The sequence below is a fragment of the Cibotium barometz genome, chromosome 63 (assembly GCF_041138505.1).
Source record: "Cibotium barometz isolate CiBa-2024 chromosome 63, ASM4113850v1, whole genome shotgun sequence".
In the NCBI taxonomy this organism is placed as follows: domain Eukaryota; kingdom Viridiplantae; phylum Streptophyta; class Polypodiopsida; order Cyatheales; family Cibotiaceae; genus Cibotium; species Cibotium barometz.
This window is the reverse complement of record NC_141108.1, coordinates 25,324,420-25,348,124: the sequence shown is the minus strand read 5'-3', so window position 1 is coordinate 25,348,124 and position 23,705 is coordinate 25,324,420. Positions and strand designations below refer to the sequence as shown.

At 45.0% G+C, this 23,705-nt stretch overlaps 1 protein-coding gene across 2 annotated transcripts in view; it reads right to left on the bottom strand.

Annotated features, from left to right (window-relative positions):
* Window positions 1-5,529: 5,529 nt before the first annotated feature.
* Window positions 5,530-23,705, bottom strand: part of LOC147603876 (uncharacterized) — a 157,509-nt gene continuing 139,333 nt past the window's right edge. The window contains exons 10-13 of one of the 2 annotated variants that reach the window (XM_086796143.1): window positions 11,650-11,743; window positions 11,261-11,338; window positions 6,251-6,384; window positions 5,530-6,129 (exon numbers count right to left, since the gene is read on the bottom strand). In XM_086796143.1, coding sequence (XP_086652269.1) covers window positions 6,006-6,129; window positions 6,251-6,384; window positions 11,261-11,338; window positions 11,650-11,743 — 430 coding nt within the window. In that variant the 3' untranslated portion in view covers window positions 5,530-6,005. The remainder of the gene's footprint in view (window positions 6,130-6,250; window positions 6,385-11,260; window positions 11,339-11,649; window positions 11,744-23,705) is intronic. The other variant, XM_086796144.1, reaches the window with a different exon arrangement.

Sequence of the window (23,705 nt, the reverse complement as noted above, 5' to 3'; positions counted from 1 at the left end):
AAAATAAGGGTATAATCAGAGCGTGGAGGGGAAGAAGAACAAGTCTTGTACTTGCCGCCGGTGTTTGTGTGAAGAATCAAGCGGGGAGACTCTTGGGAAGTGCTGGGTACTTGCCTAAGGTGGTAATCAGCTATTGGATAGTCGGATCTTGGGAAGCTAGGCTTCCATCTCTTGAGGATTGTTGGGAAATCTTTGAGGGCGGTGCTAGGCACCTTGTTGCTTGCGGTAGCTGGGCTACTTGCAAGCTAGCTGATTGATTGATTTGTTTTCATTCAAAGTTTTTGGAAGAAACGATGGTGCATGGTTGGGCCAGGCTACCCGTTCACTGTACTTGTATAAGGATTCTCCCTTAAGGCAATAGAATTTGGGCTACTTGCAAGCTAGCTGATTGATTGATTTGTTTTCATTCAAAGTTTTTGGAAGAAACAGTGGTGCATGATCGGGCCAGGTTACCCGTTCAATGTACTTGTATAAGGATTCTCCCTTAAGGCAATAGAATTTACCTCCGCTGGGGATGGGGGGGGGAGCCCATCTTTTGGTCCTTGTTTCTTGATTCATGGCTATGTATATGGTAACTTAACCATGCTAATGAAGAATTCAGCCTTTAATTAGTGTAAACACACTTCCGTCTTGTGACACCTTTATGCTTCCACTACAATTTGTTTTGCTCAAATTACAGCATAAAAGATTCGTAGATTGAACATCCCTCGCCATTGGTTTTCAGAGCAGGCAAATGGGATATGGCAATTGAACAAAACAGAAAAATGAGTTTGCAAATGATATGGAATAGTAAACTCCTCCTTAAAAAGAGACTATTCCTATGGAGATGTATTGTAGGAGTACTCCCTATTGGCACATATTTGGCAAAAAGAAATATTGCTACTCCTAAATGTGTGCGGTGATTGTCGTTGAATGAGACTATTCCACACTTGTTATGGAATTGCACACATACTACTAAGTTCTTATATCGCCTATTACTATGTTCAACTGCCAGATTTCCGGGCAGATGTTTTTCTAGAAACTTCTGGATCTTTGGCAAACTGGTAAGGAACTTGATAGACAAAGCTCCTTTCTTTGAATGGACAAGATTTTGGGCACTTTGAACAATATGGATTGGTTAGAATCGACTGGTTTTCCAATCGCCTCAGATTGACAAGTCCATCAATCATTAAGTAAATCTTTACATAGCTGTGTTCAACTACAACAGCTAGACCACTTGCATCAGGACTTGTTTTTCCACTTCTTTTAGTTGTACATTGTATAAGAAGTGCCCTCATCTTGAGGGCTTTTCTCTTTAAACAATAAAACAATAGAAAGTGTGGTTTTGTAGAGGGGGGGGGGGAGAGAGAGAGAGAGAGAGAGAGAGAGAGAGAGAGAGAGAGATGAGATGAAATGAAATGATATATTAACGTCTCTAAGAGGCCATAATGGCCTATGAGACCAAAACTGAGAGTACATCTAAAGTTGGTGTCTCATCAAAGAGAACAACCAAATGAAACTGAAAAGTACAATAAACTGACTGTCTTACAGTTATAAGAACTGTAAGTAAGACTCCTAGTTGATAATGAGTAGAAAATACTGAAAAATGTATGTATCCAGTAGATCCATGTTTGCTGATCAGTTGAAGTGCTGCCCTCTCCTTAGATCAAATATCTCCACCATGGGGCTATCTAGAATGGAGAGGTCGTAGAAGTGAGGTAGGCGCCTCCGATGCCGAGCAATAATGGCTCTGATCTGGCGATGGTGAGGATGCCGTTGTCGGGATCCTGGTGGGTGTGGCCGACGAGCACGACATAAGACGACTTCTCTATCAATGGTGACTCCCTAGGAGCGTGGCTGGTGACCTGATGGCCCGATGGAGGAGGTATCAAGAGGTGTGTGGGCTGGGCTACTGGTGCCGAAGAAATCTGTCAGGATCCTCTGTCTAGGTACATCATGGCTCAGTCTCCTGTCTGCCAAGAGGGTCTCTCTGTGTCTCTGAGCTCAAGTAGGAACAATCCTAGGCATCTCTGATCCTCAAACTCCATGACCCTGCGTAACGGCCCAAAACCCTCTCGGAAGAGGCAGTGGTATCTCCCTCGGATCTCATAATATACTGTACATCAGCAAATGTAGTGCTCCTCTATCTCTGCCTTCTCGTAGCATAGCTGCCAAATGCGGTCATCCGAGATCTGATGCACATATCGCCCTGTCTCAATCCGCAGCTGGTGTGATGAGGTCCGGATCTATCCAATGGCACAACGTATCCCATGTGATAGGTGTACATCCATGTACGCCGGGAGGGTGATAAAATCATCTGGTGAGAGGTGTAGAAAATGGCTCTTGTAATGAGCCATTTTCGTGCCTAAGGGCTCAAGGGGACTAGTCCATGTCTTCTCTGTGTCCACTCTGACGATATCCATCCTAATCACGTGGTTCTGCTCTGAGCGGGTGAGATCCAAAAATGGACAATCCAGGCTGTATTGAAAGGATGGTAGTGCCTCTATCCGCAAACCATGTAGGTCAAACCATGATCTCAGCTCAGCATACCAGCAATGAGTATCTCCATCCTTTGCCAACTGTATGGATGGGGTCAATGCCAATCGGGAGTACCTCTGCTGAGGGAGCTCCCATAGCCGCTGTAAAAAGGTACCTACCTGGAATAGAGCCTCAGTCACTACTACTGCGGCACCCAGCTCACGAACAATCTCATATGGTACCAATGATTTGCTCCGAATCATGCAGGCAATCATCATAATCAGTGGTCTCTCCATTTGCCTCCATCCCTCATCCGTCCCTCTCTGAGATCTGTGATGTATGCTGGACCCCCAAATTGGAGCTCCGTACAGGAGGGTCGGTGTGAGAAGTGTATCAAATAGCCACAATTTGGTGCGCAGCTCCTGAAACTGTATGTGTGCACACTAGTGCCCCCAAGGCTGCATGCCCTCGAGCTAATCTAGCTGCTGTGCTGCCTCCTTCAGGGAGAAACGCGGTCCTATGAAAGTAACTCCCAAGTACACATATGACCTGACGTACTCAACCGGCTCTCCTCGGAAAGTGAACTGAGGCTCTGATCTTGTCACCCATGCCTGTGTGTGTGTAGTGTTAAACACCATAACCTTGGTTTTCCAAAGGTTCACATTCAGATCTCTATCCACACAGAATGCCTGTAATGCATCCAGATGTCTCTGTAATCCCTTTGGAGAGTCTAAGATTAGAACAATATCATCCGCATATAACAAGATGGGTATCAACACCCCTGCTAGGCATGCCCCATGGGCCTCCCAATCTGTCTACATAATCGGAGACCACATCAATGTACAGTCTGAAGAGGGTGGGTGATAGCGGGCATCCCTGCTTCACCCCTATCATGCTGGTTGCTGGTCACCATTAAGGACTTTGCCTATCATAGACTCATACAAAGCATATATCCCCCATTGCATATCCTCAGGTACCTCAATGTCATGCAATCTGTGCATAAGCCTCGCACATGGTACGGTATCGAAGGCTTTGTGGAAGTCCACAAAGCACCAGTATATCCTTCTCTTCTGTGCCCTGCCCTCTTCAATAAGTGCCCTAAGTGTCAGTATGTGATCCAAGGTAGTAAATCCTCTCTTGAAGCCGGCTTGTCCCTGTGCTCGATGAGCATGCCTCTCTGCCCAGCGGCTTAGCTCCGACTCCAATATAGAGCCATATAGTTGGCCAAGTAATGACCAATCACGATCGTCCTATAGTTGCCCGGTACCATGGGGTCCCCACTCTTAAAGAGTGGTACAATGATATGCTCTGTCCAGCTTGCCAAGAAACCCTCACAAATGGCACGATTAAACACATGTACGATCAACGGAGCCAAAGTATCGCGCGCATATGAGAAGTGCTCTCCAACTAGCCCATCATGATCCAATGGCTTTCCATTCTGTAAACCTGTCTATCGCATCTAGCACCATCCGCATAGTAAAAAAGGTGCTGCTAGCTAGTCTAGCTCCCAGTGGAGGGGCGGGGGGGGGGGGGGGGTGGGGGGTTGTCCTGGTGCATCATATAGCTCTCTAGCATAAGCATGCCATGCCTCGGGTGCAGTAATCGGAGTACCAGGCTGCCTCTCCTGTAACATCTTCCATGCCCTCTTGCTGTCCTTTCCTAGGAAGAGTTGGTAGATCTCCTCCTCTAACTTAGCCAGGTAGGCTCGTTTCTTCCTCCGCACAAGACGCCGAAAGATCATCCTGGCCTGTCTATGCGTGTGAGTCCCAATGGCAATCTCATGCTAAATATAGTCTATGAGACCCAATCAAAAGATGGGGGGGGGGGGGGGGGGGGGGGGGGGGGTTGTGGAAGGTGTGTGTGTGTGTGTGTGTGAGAGAGAGAGAGAGAGAGAGAGAGAGAGAGAGAGAGAGAGAATATTAACATATTATGAGCTAAATATGGCCTATGAGACCCAATCAAAAGGAGGGGAGGGGGGGTGTGTGTGCACGCACGTGTGTCTACTAAAGACCCAATGGGCTCATGAGACCAAAGCGATACAATAATGTCCATGGCATATCTCATCATGGAATGGAAAATAAAATAGAACAAATCAAAACTATCTCAATGGACTGATACAAAACTGTCCATGGAAATCTCACTATGGAATACAAGGAACATGAAACATGAGAGGAGCATCAGCCCCCAATAGATTGTATACCACACTCTAGAATATCAAGCATGGGGCTAGTGAGTATGGCCGAGAGTTCTCCCTTAGCTAGGTCACGTGGAAAGGTAGCTCGATGGTGACAGAGCTTGTCCTAGATTTGGAGCTGATGAGGGGAGCGTGTCCGGGGGCCTCGGGCACACTGGAATGCAGAGGCCTGATCTGAGGTTATTGCTCTCGGGCAAGGTGGGTCCGTAGCAGCCTGAGGTGGGTCCACGGGATCCGCTGTATGGGTGTCCTCCCCTTGGGTTCTGAAGAAGCTGGTGATGGTTGGCTCATAAGGGAGGAGGTTGGGGTGGTTGGGGACGAAAAGCTTTCTCAAGAAATTGTCCCTCTGTCTGCAGAACTCGAGCCGGAAGAGCCCTCGGCTACCGGGAAGTCAATGATCCTTGAAAGTGGGCCAAATTCCGCAAGGAACACACAGTGAAACCTCCCGCGGATCTCAGTATATATTGGGCAGCAACATATGTAATGCTCCTGTGTCTCACTCCTCCTGGGGGTCTCTATATGAGCTCCTCGGCTTTGAAGACCTGCTCAGCTCTCCCTGTCTCCACTCTGAGGTTGTGGGATGAAACCCGTATCTAGCCAATCGCAATCCGCATGTGAACACTCAAGTAGCCTGGCTGCTGGATGAATCCATCCTCAGTGAGCCTGAGGAAGCGATCTTTGTAGAAGTGCATCTGCGGTGGGAGCTCCGAAGGTGTGATCCATGTGCAGTGGGTGCAGAGGTTGTGATCACCATACATAGCCGGGTTCGAGTGGGAGTCAGCTTTCCGAGCCGAGACCCACACATCAGGAGTAGTACGTGGCTCGGGAAGGGTAGCTGTCCTTTTTAGACCCCACCTCCGATAGATTCTCAACAAAACTTTTTAAAAAAAAAACTGTATACTGTAGAAATCCTAGATGTAGAGGAAGGGAGGACCATCCATGAAACCAAATGTGGTACAATGTCACATGAAGTGCTATAGTAGGAGATGCATATAGCATCCCCTAAAAGTTCCTACAAACTCAACCGAGTATTGTGTCCAATGGAAACAATAGGATGCAGTCTCCTGCTCTTATACCAGAGCTATGCACTCGCTTTTTTATGCGGTGGAGACCTTAATCATGATGAATATTCATGGGTAAGGGCCAGGTCCACAGGTTTTATTTAAAAATAGTGTCACCCTGCCTTGTGATGAACGCACATGGAAAGCACCACCATATAGGACTGCAATAAGCAAACAAATCCTTATGCTACGAGTGTCTTGCCATGAAGATATCATAACAGTAGTGAAATAGCTTTAGTGCCTCTGGATATCAAAAGGGTATCCTGTGCCTCCACCAGTAGCTATGCAAACCATTACCGAGGAAGCAACGAATTCAAATTTGCGATAGAAAATGTCCACACAGCCAGAGCAGCTGCACAACTTTGCAATTGCTCAGGTGACAGCTTGTCAATGGTATCTGCTTCTGTGTGATGATACCTGCCAGAAAAGCTTTGTGAGAAACATGCAGTTGTAGTGATGCTTTACTCTAGAAAGGGCATACTAACGGAGAAAAATGGCCTGTAATATAACCAAATTAGATGCAGTGGTCTTCATTTACCAAAAATAAGCACTCATTCCCATGTCTGGCTCTGGAAAGGGTGGATGACTGAACCCTAAGCAAGGATTGTTGGCATAGTCACCTATCCTTGGGTCCAATGTCTTGAAACTACTACATGGAACACCTTGCTCACACTGCCATAAGAAAATGAATCAGATTACAGTCCACCTTGTCATGGACAACAAGTCAGAATGTTAAATAAACAAAAAGGATTAGCATTGACCGAATTCACACATTGCGGCATGGATATGCCGAGTAACTGCATTACAGAATCATTTGAGAAGTGAGCCTTGCAATGGCTAAGACTGGAGTTTAGCAGTAAGCATAAATGCAGTAAAACACCAACAGAAGTGATTCCTTTGATATTCATGAACACAAAGGAACTCTCATTGAGTTGCCCACCTGGCCCTCCCGAGTCCCAATGCACCCTTCTGCTGCCATAGCCTGCAAATCTCTTTCTACGTTCAATTTGCCTCCTCCTGAGGTCCAAGTTCTTTCTTAGGCACTCACTAAATTCTCCTCATGGGGGCCTAACAGTCAGCATTTTGAGGAAGCACATCACAAGGGTGGGCCATTTATACTAGGCTTTATCTCAAAAGTTCAGTGGATACGCTCAGTCCTTTAGACTGATGCTTGTATTTTGCAGCACCTAGGGAGAGTCTCCCGGGCTGCCATGATGTATTCACTGCTCTTCTCTCTGGTAGGAGCAGGAGAGATCTCTTTTGTAGCCCTCCGGGCGGTTTTTTACATAACTAATGAAAGGATCTTTTCTCGGAAAAAAAAAAAAAAGTTCAGTGGATATGGTGGAGCTTGGAGCTCCCTGTACTACTGTTACCCTGCCTACACACTTGTGTGCCCCACTCTTCCTGATCACTGCCTGCCTCCTGCCCCCTCTCTCCTGCACTTCTAGCCCCACTTCAATCCTGCTCACTGCTGGTGCCCTCCAGCCTGCTGCCGCCTCCTTACCTGCCTTCCAGCTCTCCTGCCCACCCCCCTCCTCTCTGCCACCTGCCATCCATTCTCCTCCTCCTTTCTGCTCACTGCTGCTCACCTTTCAGCCCGCCTCCTTCCTGTGCCTCCCTCTTCCTGTTTCCGCTTCCCGCCCTCTTGCCCTCCTCTCTGCCCCTCTTCTCGGCCCATCCTCCTGCCCCTCTCTCTCCCACTTCCTTGCCTGCATCAGCGTATGGAAGAATCTTATTGTGTTCAAGTCAGCCATTCCGTTCTGATTGGCATTATGGCCTCTGCCAAAGCCAATCCCTCTGCATCCCCATCGGCCAGTAAACTGTCAACTTCTCCCAAGATGAGCTCCAGGTCCTCTAGCGTGATCCTCCAGAGTGATATTGAACAGGAAATACAGCAAGACCTTATCATCTAGATTTATGGCTCTCATCCTACCCGCTCTCAGGAACGAGATTAGCATCTGCAGCTCTCCTTGACTGAGCATTTCCAGATACTTGTCTACTTGGTAGAGGCTTTTTCCAAGTAGACTTTGACTCTCCGAAGCCACATCCCAGGCCCTAGCTTGCAGCCCTCTTCCTCTTGGTCAAAAGAAAATCTTCCTTTTTAAATATCATATAGATTTTGATCTTGTGGAAGAGGACCAACAATTCACCCCCATCTCACGCAGGTTCCCAGGCCTTATGCGGGCCTATTGCAAGTTTAGGTCCATCGGTGCTGCTTTCAGTCAGGTTTTGGAGGTCCCTGACCTCCTAGGACTTTACCCTCATCTGACGGGGTGACCACAGTTTTTGTCCTTCTCTGTGATCCATCCATTTCAGATGACCCCATCATGTTGCAAAGGCCAGATGGTTCCCATTTCAGACACAGAATAGAGATTGCCGGGAAACCGGCGGACCACAGATACCTTCATTTTCCGTCCCACCTCCGGTTGCTCCAGAAGCCCGGCCCCTGCCCCAAACATGGAGCATCCGACCCTTACACCTCTCTCGCCGATTCTGAGTCTTCGCAGATGGGGCTTGGCTCACAGCATATTCCCTCCTCCCCTAGGAAATTGAGTATTTCTTCCACAAGTGGGAGGGAGAGTTCACCCACGCTCTCACACAGAAGATCCTTTCGCCTGAGGACTTTCCTATTCTCACCTTCCCGCAAGTGGATACTTTATGTGAGGCGTTCCACCTCCTTGAAAGGTGATGCATCAACGTCAACCACAAGGTCTGGTCACACCTTTCACACATTTCACCCTAAAGATTGTCTCATGGACTATACAGGGGTTATGCAGTATCTTGCCTCGCCACCAGACTCTACCGTGAAGTTACAGATGCATCGATTGACATTTTGCTCATGCAAGAGCACAAATTACATGACAACCAATGCAATCGTTTTGGCAGGCTTTTATCTGGTCACTTTCTGGTCTAGGGCTGCAGGCTCCTAGGATGATGTATGTATTTCAGTTTCCTAGCCCATCTTGCCTTGCAATATTGGTTATGGTGTTGTGATTCCTGCCAGAGCATAGTGGATTATTCGTCCTAGAGGACAATATGCATGTTGGTATATCCTCAATATTTATGCCCCCTATAATAGAGGAGAGGGGACTTCATTCTGGAAGCTTCTCACATAATGGTTTATCATTCGATATTGGGGGTGGACTTTAATATGGTCGAGCAACCAACAGATATGTTATGTACCTAGTGCTAATCCTCGGGATTAGTGGCCTAATCTGGCAAGGTTAGGGGAGCCCTGGGATTAGGAGAATGCAAGCTAATACGGGCGGTTAAGTGCCCAGCATACGTTTTATCTTCACAAAGGAAAAATGTAGAGCACCTTTGTCTCCCCTCATGTCAACTATTTCCAGATCTTGGAGCTGCATGAGGCCCTTCTTGAGACAGAGACTCGCAATATCAGAGGATGAGGCTCCCAAAATATAGAGCACCTTTGTCTCCCCTCATGTCAACTATTTCCAGAGCTTGGAGCTGGATGAAGCCCTTCTTGAGACAGAGGCTCCCAATATCAGAGGATGAGGCAGCCCATTATGATCTTTTTAGAGATGACTATGGTCGTCTTTTGGGTGCCTCTAGGTGTATGCAGTGGCCAAGCTGGGAGAGAGGTGCACCAACAGTCAAGCATTGGAAGACTCTTCAAAGTATTCCCATGGATCAAGAAGATGTCTCCACCCAGCACCTCTGGGGGAATCATATACAGATTGAGCAAATCGATGCAGGCTGCAGCTATTCCCCATGAATGGTTCACTGGCGCATTCCGTGATGAGTATCACGCAAATGGCTGGGTGCATTTTCCAGGACAGGTGTACCACTGCAGGTATTAGCCACCATGCCGGACCAAGACCAGCAGGAGGGAGACTGCATATTCTATACTATCCTGGCTGGATGGAGATAGATGACATGTAACACCCACGACTTCATCCCCGGAGCTTTCCTCTAACCTGTGAGAGTTATAGGTCGCTCAGGTAGTCACTGGTCTTTCTTCACTTACACTGTAAGGAATGACAGACTATTACTACGCTGTCAGATTCCGGATTCCTACCCTTAGGCCACACTAAGAAAGCTTCAGAATTATTCCATTGATTCAGAAGAGGTTTTGGCATTAGCTTTTTCCATTTCTTCTGGTTATTAATACACGGTAGTCTCCTTGTTAACCGGTGGAGAGCTATCTTTGGTGCAGATCCAGCTTGCCCTAGATGCTCAATAGCCTCTGAGACTAAACGGCAATGTCTCTGGAGAGCTGCCCAGAGGATATGGAGCTCCATAGCTCAGATTTTAATTAGAATGAGGAGACGTACTATTTACATCACTTGAGGCTCTATTGCCTAGCTCACTCAATCTTTACCGCAGGTTTTCTTTGAGGCCGAGGACCATGACTCCACCATCATGTTCCACAGAGGGATGGCCCATAGTTGCACACTTCAGGATATTCCTTGGTCACATTTCACACCGTCCCTGGGAGGCTTGATACCACTTGGGAGCTGGCAGATATGGAGGGCCAGATGATCGGTGGCACCAAGATTTATGACGCTCTGTGCTTTGTACCTTTTGGTTAGATATTGTTCATACCCTTATGCCCGTATACAGGGACCTTCTAGATCAATGCAAGCAAAGCACATTCTCTTCATGAGGGAGTGGGATGTTCTTTTTCTTCAACTCCCATTCACTGCATCCTGACTAGCTGCTGCGATTACCTTACACTCTGTGATGAGGATATCTCGCTTCTAACCATGATTTTGTATTGATTCTTTCATACTCAATAGAAGTCTCTTTCTCGTAAAAATAAAATCTCCGAGTGTGCTGTATACCACAGAAATTTAGGACTGTAAAACTTGTTTGTTGAGATACCCGATTTTAACACCTTATGCATTGGCACATCAAAGTTCTTGATGGGCGGCATGTTTTATATGATTTGAGAGTGTGGAGCCTGTTTGTTAGAAACTCTTATTCATTGGCATGAGAATGAGAACTCAGACTGCAACTAACAGCACTGCTGCACTAATAACCCTCTTTAGGTTATTCCAGCTTAAAATGGACAAATAAATGGCAGTTTTGGGACACAGTTGGACACCTGCATTAGAAAAAAATCAGTAACAATTGAGCTTGGAACAGGCTTGGAGAGACTATGGGAAGCTTTGGAGCAGCCAGAAGCAGCCCAGTCACGTGCCTACGGCCCAACAGAGGCTGCCATGTGAAATGCAGCCAAAAAGGGTGGAAAAGGGATTTCCCTAACTCCTCTTAAATCGAACATCCCTATTCCCATTGCAATTAAAGAAAGTATACACAAGAAATTTTTTTCTCTGTAAGTGGTCTGCCTTTGGTGGAGAAGAAGAAAAAGAAAAGGAGAGTCTAGAAAAAGAGAGAGTCGCAAAAAGATAGAAAGAGATACAATCATTTTTTTTGGGGTCTTAAGCTCACATTTAGTCCTGCTTTTTACAGAGGCGGGCTAATTTTTTCTTGTAATTTTCCATGTAAACAAAAGATCCTCGTTACAAAAGATTACACCACAACCAACAAATTCTGACTGCAGTGAACTATTAGAGGAAATTACCACGTAGCTTATGTCTGTTCCATAGTCCTCACCAGTAACATTCCCTGCTCCAAGGCTTCCTAGCAGCTCTTGCCCCATCTATCAAAACGTAAATCTAACACAGTATCAGTATCAAGAGAGACAAAGAAAGGAAAACAATATATTGACGTTTGCAAAAGGTCAAAATGACCTACGAGACCAAACATACAACATGAAACATTTTGTTTTAAATCAATTTGGAGCAAAGGAAACCACCATCAACTGCTAATTGTTTCCACAACTACAGCTTGTAACACATTGAATCTAAAAGTATGCTAAAAAGTTTTTTCCTGGTAATTTATCCAATGCAAACAAACACATTTAACCTAGTAGTGTGTTTAATGCAATCGCAGATTTGATACAGAAAGTACATTTTGCAATATAGCTCTTGCTGTATCTGATCCGGAGAATGAGATGCCGTATGGAGAAAAGTTCCCTTCATCTGTCTCGATAGCAATGCTTGTCCTGTGTCAAGTCAAGCAATTCCCATGAATCAGAAAGTCAGCAATTTCAATCATATTCCGAGGTTATATGTGCACTCTTTAGGCCTATGCACTCTCACTTTCAAGGGTATATATGCACTTATTAACTCTCTCTCACTCTCTCTCTCACGCACACACACAAGGATAGGGAGGCTTTCGGAGGAGCTACTCTACCCTTGACCACATCTTCACCCTCCATGCATCATCGAGGAGGGTAGAGCACATCAGAGGATTTACTACTGCTTTGTGGATTTCTGCAAAGCTCTAATACTGTACCCCGAGCCCGCCTCCTACAGCGTCTACAAGAGATAGGAGTCCCATTTGACATGGTTTGGAGCATCATCGCCCTCTATGAGTCCGTCATCGGATGAGTGAGAGCCCCAAGAGGTACATCACAGGAAATTCCCAACACTATTGAGGTGAAACAGGGCTGCCCTCTATCACCCACTCTTTTGGCCTCTACATTGATGAGATCTCGAGCTTCATTGATAGATTAGGCAGGGCTCGTCCCCAACTGGCAGGCATATTGACCCCCCCACTACTTTATGCAGATGACATCGTCCTCCTTTCCGATTCAGCTTAGGGGCTTCATAGACATTTAGATGCCTTACAAGAATTTTGCACTCAGCAGGACCTCACTGTCAAACTTGGTAAAACCAAGGTAATAGTCTTCAATACCTCCCCGCCTCTAACATCCTGATTGAGATTCACATACGGAGGGGATCCTGTGGAGATTGTCTCATCCTATGTCTACCTTGGTGTCACTTTGCATTACCCAATCTATAGCATCACGAAGTGAAAGACATAATTGATATTTGTGAGCTATTCTCATGAACTCTTAGAGATATTTGATATTCTTCAGAAAGATCCCAGAGAGCCCCTCATGTGGTATAGCTGCATCAATCTGATCAATACGTATGCGAGAGCCCCTAAGATGCTCAATGGATGCAACTCTCTGATCCACCGGAAGACTCTTGAAGGTCTTCCAAGAAAGAACTGTATATGCACATCTCTCCCATCCTGACCACTGTATGTAACGAGATGCACCAAGTGGCCAACTGGCCTCATCCCTAATGAGCTTGTTCCACATAATAGGTTGTCGGTCAGCCTCATCCAAAGACCTAGGAAGCCTATGTCGTAAGAATGATCTCGTGCTTCTCCATGCTCTGACAATGGCTACTATAAGAGGGAAAGATGGTGCCTTGATGCCTGCCTAATTGCACAAAAACCATGTGCTGGGCAGCCAATCTCTCCCAACACGGGGTGTGTTGAGATTCATGGATCAAGCTCTCCTAATGACAATTAACTACCTAATTAGATTCTAATCCTACTCTAATGACAACACAACTAACAAGACTAATCTAAGGTGGATGATACCTAAGTGAACTCATGATGATGAGTATATGTAATAGACTAAGTACAATTAGGTTACAAGATTAAGACTTGTGCTCATAAAGAGGCTTGAGGTGTGTGCAAGTGACATGCTTTCATTGCTTGAAATGGCCCCCTTTTATATGAGAAGGTACACCCTTGGGCTTGTACATCAATGTGGGATCAATCCCTTTGCTCATGTGGCTTCATGCTAGGCTATGCACTTTCTTGGCTTACTCAACTCACTCCCTATCTCTTCCTTGTGCTCTTTGGCACCACATTTCTCAACACCCCCCCTTGATGCTAAATCTTTGGGCTACTCAAGCTGGTCGGATGCGAGGTTTTACAACATATTTTCATCCCCCCTTGATAATGACTTGACCTATCTTTGAGGCCTAGAGGTTATCTCTAAGAGTGAGTTTCCCCCCTTGACAGAGACTCCACTTGTCTTTGAGGTCTAAAGGTCTCTTCTAAGAGTAGGGTTACAGATTTTGGCAGTTTCTTCTACCTTGGCTACATAACCAATGCAAGAGGGTAGGACATACAATGTTTTTAGAGGATATTTTTGGAGCTTCCACATAGTTTTCTTCATGCTTCATGTCGATATTTACCCCATGTCGTCTTCTTCTTGTTGTCGGCTCTTTGGTCTTTTCTTGTGCACACGTACGCTTGCATACTCATTTGGTTGCAACATTTTTACAACAATTGCATGCTTCTTTTTCTCATGCACATGCATTAGCGTGCTCATTTGGCCGCTTACAACATGATAATTTTTGTTAAGAGTTTGTCGATGCCAAGGTTGAACATGTCGATGATGATGACTTTAAAATTCTCGTTGATGGTACCCATGTTGATGAAGTTTTTGATTTTGATGGATAATTCAAGGCCTAAGTTTATGAATATCATGTCAATACAAAACTATGTTAGAAATGCATGTTTTCTCTCTCTCTCTCTCTCTATCTCTCATTCTTGCAACCTTCTGGTGTTGATACACCTACCCAAGGCAGACCTCAGCCCAGAATGTACGCATCCAAAGGTTGATTGCAGTCCCGGTAGCGTGTAGAAGCAAAAACGCTGGACTTCTTGCCTGTGTGGAGCAAAATGCAGCACCTAAGCGCTGTCCAGCAGAGGCAACTGCAGGCCAGCCCTGACACCCGCATTCTGCACATCTTCTAGGTCAGAAAATCAGGGTTTTCTCGGACCTACAGTTTACAGCTCAGTCCATCACTTCATTCAGCAATAAAGCAAATACACCTACGGGTGGGGACCCCTCTGAGGATTACTGGGACCCACTACTCTCTCTCTCTCTCTCTCTCTCTCTCTCTCTCTTCGCCCTGCGCCCACCCCTCCCGCTGCCCCCTTCGCTCTACGCTCTGCCCTCCCGCTGCCTGCCTGCGCCCCCCATCTCTCTCTCTCTCTCTCTCTCTCTCTCTCGCCGCCTGCCCTGCTCGCCCTGCTCGCTTCTGCCGCCCTTCCCTGTCCGCCGCCTCCCCTGCTCGCCGCCGCCACCCAGCTCGCTTCCGCCTCCTGCCCTGCTCGCCGCCGCCACCCTGCTCGCTTCCCCCGCCTGCTGCCCTGTTCGCTGTACGCCGCACAGGTCTGCTGGCAATGGCCAGTCTACCCTTGCTCATAGGCTGAGGCTGAGGCGGGGCGCCGTTTCCCCACCCACCCTTGCTCAGGCCCCCAAGGCAGCAGCATAACTCTCTCTCTCTCACTTCTTCCATGGCTTCCCCCTTGCGCAACCCGACGAAGGCGACCTTTATGGTCACAAACAAGAGGATAACAAATGTGGAAAAGGAAATGAAGGAATGGAAGGCAGAGATGGAGGGATGGTGGAAGGAGAAAGCAAACTTTCTCCAAATGGTATTCAATGAGGGTAAGCGGTGGAAAGAGGAGAAGGAGGACCTCATAGCGGAAGTCAAAGACCTTCACGGGGAAGTCAACACGCTCAAAGGCATAATTTCAGCAAATGGTGGACTTGAAGAAGGTGAAATTCAGCCATCCATGATAGAAGAGCTCAAGGTTATCAAGGAACAAGTACGGGCAATTAAGGAAGAAGAGAAGCAACAGGAAGCAAAGACTTCCTCATGGGTGGAAGTCATCACCAAGACGCAAAAGAAGATGGATGAAGCGGAGAAATGGATAGAGATCGCCAAGAAGGGTAAAGGTAAGGAGATAACAACCCCTACACCTACAATCATTAACATGACTTTGGAAGAGGAACAACGAAGACGTACACGTGCTTTGCATGTGAGGATTACCGGCCTTAAAGACGGGGATAAAGTTGAAGAGGAGGTGAAAGAGCTTATGGTGTTGATGGGGATTGACAGTCCGACACACGCAAAAGCCTGGAGAGTGGGCAAAAAAAGCGGAGGCAACGGGGAAACATCAAAGGAAAGAGCTCTCATACTTCGCTTCCCTTCTATTGAGGCGAAGAAGGAGTTCTTGAAGAGACGACCCACTTTAAAGAATACAGGCATTTTTCTTGGTGATGATCTTACTCTTTCACAGCTTGCACATATGAAGGAAGTCATGCCAGAGATTAGAGCAGCAAGAGAAAAGGGTAAGATAGCATTTTATAGAGAAGGGAGGGTGGTCATCGTGGAGCGACGCTCTACATGACGGTGCGAGACCTATGGGACCAAATTAAAGCTGGCAGCCTGGAACTGCAATGGATCTCTCAGACTTGATGTAGGTGCCTTTGAGGACAGCTTTAGAGATAGAGATATAGTCTTCTACTCGGAGACTCACCAGGCCCCTGGTCAGATGATGCCACAGGTGACAGGATACAGATGGGAGACAGCTTGCAGAGTAGGGACGAGATCGGTACACAGTAGTAGAGGATCAGGAGGGGTGGCAGTTCTTTTCAGGGAGGAGCTGCAACCGCTTCTACACATAGTTCGGAGAGATGATCAGGCCAGATATATGTGGGTGAGACTGAGGGCCGACACAGGCAGATTCCTGTATATTGCCATATGCTATTTTGCTCCTAGTACATCGACATATGCAGCACCTAGAGGGCAGTCTCCTTTCTCTGTGCTAGATGATGACATATGGGAGTTCTCTAGGGATGGAGACATCATCCTGTTAGGGGACTTTAATGCCCGGACGGGCAACCGCCAGACAGCCTTTTATGATACCTCGGAGGAGATGCTGAGAGAGCTGGACACTCTGGATATGGGATTAGACAGATGCTCACAGGATGTGGAGTGCACAGAGTATGGGAGATATTTGGTAGATATGGGGACTGCACATGGGTTGGCCATACTTAATGGCTTGCAGAGGTTTCCGTCAGCAGCTGGATTTACTTGCTTTCCACATAGACATGGTGCTAGCACAGTGGATTATGTTATGGCTATGCCCAGCTTTGTTTCATGCATTGAGGACTTCACAGTTGGATCTCGGCCCATTGGGGTAGTAGTGGATCATGCATTGTTGACATTGACTATCTCTTTTCACTTTACCACAACTCAGAGGACACGAGGGGCAGATCACACTCGATATACTTTTACCTCAGAGACTGATGCTGTCTACACAGATGGGATTTATAGACGTCTGTACACAGAGGAGCCAGGGAGACCTTTGGAGGAGTTGACCCATATACTGACAGAGACTTTACATGATGCAGCGAGAGAGGCATATCCACATACTCAGCCTGGACAGAGACAGCGTTGTCGTGAAGTGTGCGGAGTAGCCAGGAAAGTACAAAACTTCTAGCTGTGAGAGTGAATGTTAAATCCAACAAGGAATTTCATGTACAAGATTTCCCAAGGAGAATTGAACACCATTATTTCCATTGACAAATACATGTGTCCTCTTCCCTCAATACATCCTTGAGTTCCTCCAGGTGAATGCACAGATTTGCATGAAATCCTTTGAACCATTCACATGTGGGCATAACAAAGATTTCCAATTATTCCAATATACATGTGCCCAGCTATATCCATTACATCCAGTGCCCTCAAAACTGTTATTTCGAGATGTACTTTATCACCTGAAAACCTGCCTTAATGTTCTAACATCTCACAAGCAAAATATAGCATTTGGCATAGCTTTGACATACTCATAATTTTCAAAATCCATATGAGAAGAAAGTAAGGCAAATTTTCCTCAGCTTCAATGCATTTTTCACCAATCACCGAGCTCCAAATTCCTTAGCTTTTTCCCCAAAAATCCTTCTATTCAATTCCAAACTTCTTTTGATATATATATATGGGTTAAACGATTCTCTCAATTCGTATAGAATGAGAGTAACATTTAAGAGAATATATATATATATATATATATATAAAAAACACTTAGCTGTCGAGTTGCATGCGTGGAACTCCACCAACCGTATGCTTCATATCAATTAAGCGAGGGTGAAACAGCTGGAGAAGCATCGCAGAGTGTTGGTTTAGAAAATAGCTTTTCCCATAAATATATCATTATGTTGTGCTAGAATTACTCTCTAATTCTAGCACCTACAAAGCACTCACAGTATATATATATTTTAAATAAAAACGCCTGGTCTTTTTTGACGCTGTTATCAGACGCTGCAGAAAAAAAATCTCCACTCTGCTATCGCCGTTTCATTCCGGTGGTTTTCCCTTCTTTCCCCGCGGCGATCTCGGGCCTTCCCACCTTTTCCCACTACTGATGCGGGAATTTCCTATTCCCAAAAGCTGCGCTCCAGAATTTTCCAAATAAAAGAACCTTCTCTCTTCCACGTGCGCTGCCATTCGTTATTTGCTTCTTCTAACCTTAGCATTAAGGTTATGCCACCCATCATATGTTTCTTCTAACCTTAGCATTAAGGTTAGAAGTCTAATAGTAAGACATAACCTTATATTCGCTTCCATCATCCATAAAGGAAAACCACAATGCATGTGACTCTTGATATACACACAACATCATCTTTAAACAAAACCATTGCACCACTGTAGGCACACTTACTTTGAAGAGCATGACACAAGCCCATAAGGCATTTTAGCCAATAATACCTTGAATTTCCTGCTTTGGCACAACTCAAGATTCCCAAAGCATTCTCACACCTATGAAGACATTCAATGAACTCCTCGGCACTGTGATACTCATTAAGTCTCCATTTCTCTTGACACCTTCATAGTTTATAAATTATCATGTCGGCCTATATGATTTATAGAATCCCCATTTACTTATTCAAGTATTTCTCCATGCCTTCATAAATGCATTCCTTTGTGCATTGGTATGCCCTCATGCCATCATATATATCTGGATGCTTCTAACTTGCCCATGAGCTCTGAGTAACAGCAAAAACATCATCCTCCATACTCATATACAAAAAACCCCTAAATCTGACTCAGCCTCAGCTTGTCTTATTGAACCTCATATACAATATGAACATATGTACATGGCATCATATAATGACTCGTCATGGCACTTAACCTATGCATCTGGATGTGTATTTGACGGCCTCACATGCACGGTTTCATATCATAGACGTGCCATGGCACGACATCCACCCCCTCTAAACCTGCACATCCTCTGGTATGTGCCAAATCATCATCAAGGTCCACATATAACTGGATGTCGTCTTCATCTTCTGCAGTTCCAGGAAGATCATCCTCTTCCTCTTCAATCATATCCATACTTCCACTGTCAAGCTTCTCATCCTGAATTTCTTGTGAATCAAAAGGATCACCATCATGCCTTCTTTTAAATATCTTGATTCTTTTGCCAGCCACAAGATTCTTTACTTCTGTTCCATCAAGCTCACACAGAGTATATGTGGCATTTCCATGCACATGCCTGACAATGTAAGGGCCAAACCATCTTTTTGCAAATTTTCTTTGAACAGTGAATTGGTTGTCAAGGCTACTATCATACATTAGAACCCAATCACCTTCTTCAATAGGTTTTGGCCGGAGTCTGTGTCTACTATCAAATCTTTCTTTATTTTTCAGCCTTGCATCTTTCAGGCGAGCTTTAGCAAGCTCTACATCTTCAGGCCTCCTCTCCAACTGTCTTATTCTCAATGCAAGGAGGTCATCTCTGCTCAATCCTTCCACCCAGGGCAATACATTCCAAGTTAGAATTACTTCTTCAACTGGCATCACTGGCTTCTGACCATACATTAATTCAGCAGGCATGTATCCTGTCACTGAGCTATGAGTTGTACGGTCAGCCCACAAGGCATATGGTAGCAGCTTTGGCCACACTCTCATCCTTTCTCTGCATGCCTTAGCCAAAGCTTTAATGATTGGAGGATGTCCTCGCTCACTTTTCCCATTGCCCTCAGGATTGTAAGCACATGTTAGAGACAGTTTGATACCAATTCTAGAGAAGAATTCCCTTGCTTCTTCAACATCTAGCTCTCCCCTATCAGCTGTTATTTTCCCAACACAACCATATCGGCAGATCACATCTTCCAAGAGAAATTTGCATACTGTTTCCGTACTCTTTGTTCTAAGGGCACGCCCTTCTACCTGATTTGTCAAATCTTCTCTTGCAAGTGCTATATACCGCATCTGCCAAATTCCCAAAGGCATTGTAACTAGATCCACTACCCATTTGTAGTGCATGGCAGGTGGGTAGGTTGGTTGCAAGCCATCACGATGCCTCACATTTGAGTACATTTGGCATACCATGCATGTTTCCACATATTGGGAAATATCCTTGTACATTCCTCTCCACCAATATTTTTCCTTTATTTTGGTAAAAGTGGCCCACACACTTCTATGCCCAGCCCAGAGACTCTCATGGAATTCTTTCACAAGCTTCCCTTGAGTCTCTTTATCACATATGACTCTCTGTGGCATAGCATTCCTCTGTTTAGGATGTTTCCAGAGATACCCATCCTTTAGAAAGTAACCATATGCTTTTCTGCGGATCCTCTTAAATTCTGAGTCAGACCAATTTTCTTGCCTTGTTAGAGTGCTCAAATATTGACCAATGAGCAACCAATCTCCTTCATATATTTCCTCAATAAAAGACTCAAGTGCATTTGATAAGCAAGTATGATCCCCCTTTGCATATGCTGTAGTATAAAACTTTGTACCCACATCATCAATGTCACTAACCATCTCTTCCTCATCTTCATACCTGGCTCTTGATAGCATATCTGCAACTGGATTATCTTTTCCCGCAATATGCTCAAACTCAGGATTTAGTGACTTGATATAAGCAATCCACCTAAGCATAGCAATATCTGGAGTGGTACAACTTGCTATCATCCCAAGAAGTGGCAAGCAATCAGTCTCCACCAGTACAGATGCCCCAATAAGATATTCTTTTTCACATTTTAGAGCAGTGACAATCCCCCATAATTCTCTCTTGATCTGTGGATACTTTCGCTGCCGAAAGCTTAATACCTTTGCTCCAAATCTAATTACATACCTATGATCATCCTCATCATCTTGCCCTACTGCCCATCCAATCCCAGTAGGACTAGTATCAACTGTAACAATCACAGGCCTGCCACACTCATAATCTGCCTTTCTCAAAATGGGTGATGATTGGAGCAAATATTTCAGCTTCCGCATAGCTTTAATATGTACTGCACTCCACAAAAATTTTTGATTTTTCCTCAAAAGCTGATAAAGAGGATCTGCTACATGTGCATAATGTGGGATCCAAATAACATAAAAGACGCATGCTCCAAGAAATCTCCTCAGCTCTGTAACATTAATGCATATTTCCTTCATTCTTTGTATTGCATCTATCTTGGCTGGACAAGGACGGCGTCCACTAGTACTACAAAGATGTCCCACTATTAGCACTTCACCAACCCCAAACACTGATTTCTGCCCAGATAAAGTAAGATTCACTTCTTCAAGCCTGGATAGAATCATGTCACAATCCTTTATATGATCTGCCACAAACTTGCGGCACCCTTTTGAATCCAAATTCCCATCTTTGTCTTTCTCATCACAGCCCTTTATTGGCACATCATCCAAAAATGGCATAGTTTTTTGTGGTATGAAGTCCCGTAAGACTTTATTCATTCCATTCATCATATGTGCCACTGAGTTAGTGGCTCCCTGTGGTAAGGTACACATCCTTACTAATCCCAAAGGAGTTCTCATTGTGGTCAAGTCCCTGCTTTGTATATCCAGCTGGAACTGATCATATCCCGAATACAGATCACCCATAGAGTATATAGCTTTCCCTGCAAATGCTTCTGCAAACTCATCCACAATTGGACCTGCTCCCACATTCCTTATTGTGACTTTGTTTACAGGTTGCATGTCTTGAATAAAGCGCAATGTCCCATTTTTCTTTGGTACAGTAAACCATCTGTTGGAATATGGGGCACATGAAGGCTCCAAGATTCCAATCCTGATCTTTTCCTTTAGTAATTCCATCAACTTTGGCAAGAGAGCCTTTGGTACTGGAATTGGCCGCAGGTTCCAGGGCACATGTGGAACAGTAAAGATCACCATTGGTGCTGTTACTCTTGGATCAACACAACCAATCTCATGCGGCTGAAAGGCAAAAGCTTTCCCATGTTTTACAAGCATCTCCTCAAAGCATTCCCTTTCAACTGGCAACAGAAAATCCCTCTCACCAATCTTCAACTCTTTCAGAGTTTCTTGAGTAAATTTATGCCCAATTTTCTTCGGATCTCTAAGATTTGGCTGCATAGAAGCTTCATCTATCTTCTCCTTGCTTCCTGGTGGCAAGGGCAAGGCAACTGGCTTCACCTTCTTTGCAACCGTTTTGTACTTTGTATCAACATGAGCATCCATCTCACAATTCATGTTTTTACATTCCACCCCCTCAAATCCCTGGATTATATCATACATCTTCACAGATGACACCTTTATCATTTCATTTCCACCCTGTAAGCATGCTCTTCTCATATCAAAAAGTACATCCATAGTATCTATAAATGACACCTCATCAAGCACCCCTGAAATAAACTCATTCTTCTCCAAAAGACCACACTGCTCAAAACTTTTTTGTTCATTTTGTATATGTTTTTGCATGCCACGCTTTAAATCCTTGCTTTTTACAAAAACCAGTGACCCATAGCTGGAGAATCCCTGAAAATTTGCTGAAAAACTATTTACATTGATTGAGTCCTGCGAGAACTCATTTCCCCTTGTACCATTGGAATCCCGCTTTACAATGGCACCTGGCCAAAATCCCTCATCTCCCTGTAATTCATAAACTCTCTGTTTATCTTTGGGAGTGACTGTGCCCGAAGAGATTCACGATTCCTTTCATGATTAATGCAAACTGTCAAAAACTGAACAGCTTTTTTGCCATCTTTACTCCTTATTCTTGCATAAGCTGAACCATCATCCAAAACCTTTGTTTCCATCCTTACAGCTGTAATGTAGGGTTGCCCAAGAATGAGGGGATACGATGACATCTCCTGAACAAAGAAATTCTGATCATCCTTCACATCCCCTATAGTTACCCTTACATTTGGACATGCTGCATAAAGCTCTCCAGATGAATTATTAGCTGCTTTAATCATCCACCCATGATCCACATCCATTGGCCACTTACATTTGTTGTAGAGATTTTTAGCCATAAGATTTATTTCAGACCCATGATCAATTAGAGCGACATATGGCTCTTCCAAATCACCTATCTTGACAAGGGTTTCAGTGGTGGCTCTTGCCCAATGGCTCCTGGAGTAATGACTCTTTGTAAGAACTTCTTTTTCATCATCCTCTTCCACAAAACGCACTTGTCGTGCCCCATCAGCAGAGTGATTACATTCCACCACATTTTCTCTCTCTTCCTTCTTCTGTACCTGTACACCATGAGTCTTGGAAGTGCTTGCTTCCCCTTGTGATGGAATAGATTCAATTATGGACTGCCTTTTTCTTCGTATAATATCAATTATCTCATCATGAAATTCTTTCTTTGCAATCCCCAAGACTTCCCCTAATGTGAATTCCACCCTGCTGTTTAGAATTCTCTCTTCAAGCACCTTTTTGAGATCTGTTGCAACTTCAATATCAGATTGAAGCTTGTAGAGTGGACTTTTCCCTTTACCCTTCTCCATGAGGCACAGGTAGAGGAGAAACGTAAAAGGGAAAATGAGGAAGGAGGGCCATCAAAAAGAGTTACACGTGGAAGTGAAAAGAAGGATCCTGCGCCATCACATATGCCTCCACAGCATAGCAGACCTCCACATGATGTTTCAATGGAAGAAGTGCCATAGCTTCCTTGTATATTTCACCACACTCTCACCCCAGCAGTTTCACGTCGGGTTCACCAAAGTTGTCGTGAAGTGTGCGGAGTAGCCAGGAAAGTACAAAACTTCTAGCTGTGAGAGTGAATGTTAAATCCAACAAGGAATTTCATGTACAAGATTTCCCAAGGAGAATTGAACACCATTATTTCCATTGACAAATACATGTGTCCTCTTCCCTCAATACATCCTTGAGTTCCTCCAGGTGAATGCACAGATTTGCATGAAATCCTTTGAACCATTCACATGTGGGCATAACAAAGATTTCCAATTATTCCAATATACATGTGCCCAGCTATATCCATTACATCCAGTGCCCTCAAAACTGTTATTTCGAGATGTACTTTATCACCTGAAAACCTGCCTTAATGTTCTAACATCTCACAAGCAAAATATAGCATTT